Source organism: Cyclopterus lumpus, chromosome 19 (assembly GCF_009769545.1).
Source record: "Cyclopterus lumpus isolate fCycLum1 chromosome 19, fCycLum1.pri, whole genome shotgun sequence".
In the NCBI taxonomy this organism is placed as follows: domain Eukaryota; kingdom Metazoa; phylum Chordata; class Actinopteri; order Perciformes; family Cyclopteridae; genus Cyclopterus; species Cyclopterus lumpus.
In genome coordinates this window covers 17,364,158-17,370,015 of record NC_046984.1, presented here as the reverse complement: position 1 = coordinate 17,370,015, position 5,858 = coordinate 17,364,158, and the positions used below count along the sequence as shown (strand labels likewise).

Genomic DNA, 5,858 nt, shown 5'->3' with positions numbered 1-5,858 from the left:
TAACCTTTTTATATTAATAAGAAATGAAGCTCTAAATGAGAATTATTATTATTATTATGTTTTATATTAATAACACAGCATTCAGAGACTCATTTATACACATTTATTAATATAAACTGTATATTATGAAGCTTTATGCAGAGGGGTTAGTTCACACAGCATTCAGAGACTCATTTATACACATTTATTAATAAAACTATATATTATGAAGCTTTATGCAGAGAGGTTAGTTCACACAGCATTCAGAGACTCATTTATACACATTTATTAATAAAACTATATATTATGAAGCTTTATGCAGAGGGGTTTGTTCACACAGCATCCAGAGACTCATTTATACACATTTATTAATAAAACTATATATTATGAAGCTTTATGCAGAGGGGTTAGTTCACACAGCATTCAGAGACTCATTTATACACATTTATTAATAAAAACTATATATTATGAAGCTTTATGCAGAGGGGTTAGTTCATACAGCATTCGGAGACTCATTTATACACATTTATTAATATAAACTATATATTATGAAGCTTTATGCAGAGGGGTTAGTTCACACAGCATTCAGAGACTCATTTATACACATTTATTAATAAAAACTATATATTATGAAGCTTTATGCAGAGGGGTTAGTTCATACAGCATTCAGAGACTCATGTATACATGTATTAATAAAAACATGAAGAGTATTGTTTTTTATGGCTGTTGACAGTATTTTCATTAATATTTAAATTATTTAATTTAAAATACCTTTTACTTTAATATGAAACTAAATTAAACAAGAATATTGAACCTGGATCAAACCAATGTTCACATTAACTCGATAAAATATATAAAAGATAATTAACTGGGGAAGTTTCATGATTACATTTCAGTTATTCCTTGAATGGAGTAATCTGACTTCATGTCTCTGCACATTAATTTTAATCCCTGGAAAGTAAGAAATGAGTCTTAAAGTAAGAACACCAATATTTAATATTTTCATCATATTCCTGCAGGTCGAGAGAAGAGGAAAGGTCCCATGATCTCTGCCGGCGATGCCGAGTTCCCGCGGGATTACCACACGCTGGCGGCCCGGCGGTTCCCCGACAACGCCAACGGGGGGTTCACGTCGTCCTCGCTGGACCGCCGGCACAACTCGGTGGCCGCCAAGAGCCTGGAGGCCCTGAACAGCATCCACAAGGCGGACATCGAGCGGCAGAGAGACGCCCTGATGGACCTCCAGAAGACCAAGTTCTCCAGCAGCACGGGGGGCCTGTCGCAGGGCGCCAACAACGCCGCCGCCGCCGGACGGCAGGTAAACACACCTGATGAAACGGACATAAAGGTTTTATTAGAGCTCTGGTCCTGTTTCTGATTTATTACTTTAAGTCTTCTTCATTTGACCTTTTATTTAACCAGAGAAGCTTCATGATAATGACAATTATTCTGCTTTTTCACGTCCAACAGTGTTCTTTATCTTTATCATTCAGGAGGCCCAGTACACACAGTACACACAGTACACACTGTACACACTGTACACACTGTACACACAGTACACACAGTACACACTGTACACACTGTACACACTGTACACACAGTACACATAGTACACACAGTACTCACAGTACACACAGTACACACAGTACACACTCTACACACAGTACACACAGTACACACTGTACACACAGTACACACAGTACACATAGTACACACAGTACTCACAGTACACACAGTACTCACTGTACACACAGTACACACAGTACACACTGTACACACAGTACACACAGTACACACAGTACACACAGTAGACACTGTACACACAGTACACACAGTACTCACTGTACACACAGTACACACTCTACACACAGTACACACAGTACACACAGTACACACAGTACACACTCTACACACAGTACACACAGTACACGCAGTACACACTGTACACACAGTACACACAGTACACACAGTACACACAGTACTCACTGTACACACAGTACACACTGTACTCACAGTACACACAGTACACACAGTACACACTGTACACACAGTACACACAGTACACACTGTACACACAGTACACACAGTACTCACTGTACACACAGTACACACAGTACACACAGTACACACTGTACTCACAGTACACACAGTACACACAGTACACACTGTACACACAGTACACACAGTACACACAGTACACATAGTACACACAGTACACACTGTACTCACAGTACACACAGTACACATAGTACACACTGTACACACTGTACACACTGTACACACTGTACACACAGTACACGCTGTACACACTGTACACACAGTACACACTGTACACACAGTACACACAGTACACACAGTACTCACTGTACACACTGTACACACAGTACACACAGTACACACAGTACTCACTGTACACACTGTACACACAGTACACATAGTACACACTGTACACACTGTACACACAGTACACGCTGTACACACTGTACACACAGTACACGCTGTACACACTGTACACACAGTACACACTGTACACACTGTACACACTGTACACACAGTACACGCTGTACACACTGTACACACAGTACACACAGTACACACTGTACACACTGTACACACAGTACACACTGTAGACACTGTAGACACAGTACACACAGTACACACTGTACACACAGTACACACTGTAGACACTGTACACACAGTACACACTGTACACACTGTACACACTGTACACACTGTACACACAGTACTCACTGTACACACTGTACACACTGTACACACAGTACACACTGTACACACAGTACACACAGTACACGCAGTACACACAGTACACACATTACACACTGTACACACAGTACACACAGTACACACAGTACACACAGTACACACTGTACACACTGTACACGCAGTACACACAGTACACACATTACACACTGTACACACAGTACTCACAGTACACATAGTACACACTGTACACACAGTACACACAGTACACACTGTACACACTGTACACACAGTACACACTGTACACACTGTACACACAGTACACACTGTACACACTGTAGACACTGTACACACAGTACACACAGTACACACAGTACACACTGTAGACACTGTACACACAGTACACACAGTACACACTGTACACACAGTACACACTGTACACAATCTACACACTGTACACACAGTACACACAGTACACACAGTACTCACAGTACACACAGTACACACAGTACACACTGTACACACAGTACTCACAGTACACACAGTACACACTGTACACAATCTACACACTGTACACACAGTACTCACAGTACACACTGTACACAATCTACACACTGTACTCACTGTACACACAGTACACACAGTACACACTGTACACAATCTACACACTGTACACAATCTACACACTGTACACACAGTACTCACAGTACACACAGTACACACTGTACACACAGTACACACTGTACACAATCTACACACTGTACACACAGTACTCACAGTACACACTGTACACAATCTACACACTGTACACACTGTACACACAGTACACACTGTACACAATCTACACACTGTACACACAGTACTCACAGTAGACACTGTACTCACTGTACACACAGTACACACAGTACACACTGTACACAATCTACACACTGTACACACAGTACTCACAGTAGACACTGTACTCACTGTACACACTGTACACACAGTACACACTGTACACAATCTACACACTGTACACACAGTACTCACAGTAGACACTGTACTCACTGTACACACAGTACACACAGTACACACTGTACACAATCTACACACTGTACACACAGTACTCACAGTACACACAGTACACACAGTACTCACAGTACACACAGTACACACAGTACACACTGTACACACAGTACTCACAGTACACACAGTACACACTGTACACACAGTACACACTGTACACAATCTACACACTGTACACACTGTAGACACTGTACACACAGTACACACAGTACACACAGTACACACAGTACACAATCTACACACTGTACACACAGTACTCACAGTACACACAGTACACACAGTACTCACAGTACACACAGTACACACAGTACACACTGTACACACTGTACACACAGTACACACTGTACACACTGTACACAATCTACACACTGTACTCACTGTACACACTGTACTCACTGTACACACAGTACACACTGTACACACAGTACACACAGTACACAATCTACACACTGTACTCACTGTACACAATCTACACACTGTACTCACTGTACACAATCTACACACTGTACACACAGTACTCACAGTAGACACAGTACACACTGTACACACAGTACACACTGTACACAATCTACACACTGTACTCACTGTACACACAGTACACACAGTACACACAGTACACACTGTACACACTGTACACACAGTACACACAGTACTCACAGTACACACAGTACACACAGTACACACTGTACACACAGTACACACAGTACTCACTGTACACACTGTACACACAGTACACACAGTACTCATTGTACACACTGTACACACAGTACACATAGTACACACAGTACTCACTGTACACACTGTACACACAGTACACACAGTACACACAGTACTCACTGTACACACTGTACACACAGTACACATAGTACACACTGTACACACTGTTCACACAGTACACACAGTACACACTGTACACACTGTACACACTGTACACACTGTAGACACTGTAGACACAGTACACACAGTACACACTGTACACACAGTACACACTGTAGACACTGTACACACAGTACACACAGTACACACTGTACACACTGTACACACAGTACACACTGTACACACTGTACACACTGTACACACAGTACACACAGTACACGCAGTACACACAGTACACACATTACACACTGTACACACAGTACACACAGTACACACTGTACACACAGTACACACTGTAGACACTGTACACACTGTACACACAGTACACACTGTACACACTGTACACACTGTACACACAGTACACACAGTACACGCAGTACACACAGTACACACATTACACACTGTACACACAGTACACACTGTACACACTGTACACACAGTACACACAGTACACACTGTACACACTGTACACACTGTACACACAGTACACACAGTACACACAGTACACACTGTACACACTGTACACACAGTACACGCAGTACACACAGTACACACTGTACACACAGTACACACTGTACACAATCTACACACTGTACACACAGTACACACTGTACACACAGTACTCACAGTACACACAGTACACACAGTACACACTGTACACACAGTACTCACAGTACACACAGTACACACTGTACACACAGTACACACTGTACACAATCTACACACTGTACACACAGTACTCACAGTACACACTGTACACAATCTACACACTGTACTCACTGTACACACAGTACACACAGTACACACAGTACACACTGTACACAATCTACACACTGTACACACAGTACTCACAGTACACACTGTACACAATCTACACACTGTACACACTGTACACACTGTACACACAGTACACACAGTACACACTGTACACAATCTACACACTGTACACACAGTACTCACAGTACACACAGTACACACAGTACTCACAGTACACACAGTACACACAGTACACACTGTACACACAGTACTCACAGTACACACAGTACACACTGTACACACAGTACTCACTGTACACACTGTACTCACTGTACACACAGTACACACTGTACACAATCTACACACTGTACACACAGTACTCACAGTAGACACTGTACTCACTGTACACACAGTACTCACTGTACACACAGTACACACTGTACACAATCTACACACTGTAC

General features: G+C 42.0%; 1 protein-coding gene across 1 annotated transcript in view; it reads left to right on the top strand.

Moving 5' to 3' along the window:
• The first annotated feature begins 1,021 nt into the window (after positions 1 to 1,021).
• Positions 1,022 to 5,858, top strand: part of LOC117748872 (SRC kinase signaling inhibitor 1-like) — a 54,657-nt gene continuing 49,820 nt past the window's right edge. The window contains exon 1 of the mRNA XM_034558989.1: positions 1,022 to 1,297. Coding sequence (XP_034414880.1) covers positions 1,022 to 1,297 — 276 coding nt within the window. The remainder of the gene's footprint in view (positions 1,298 to 5,858) is intronic.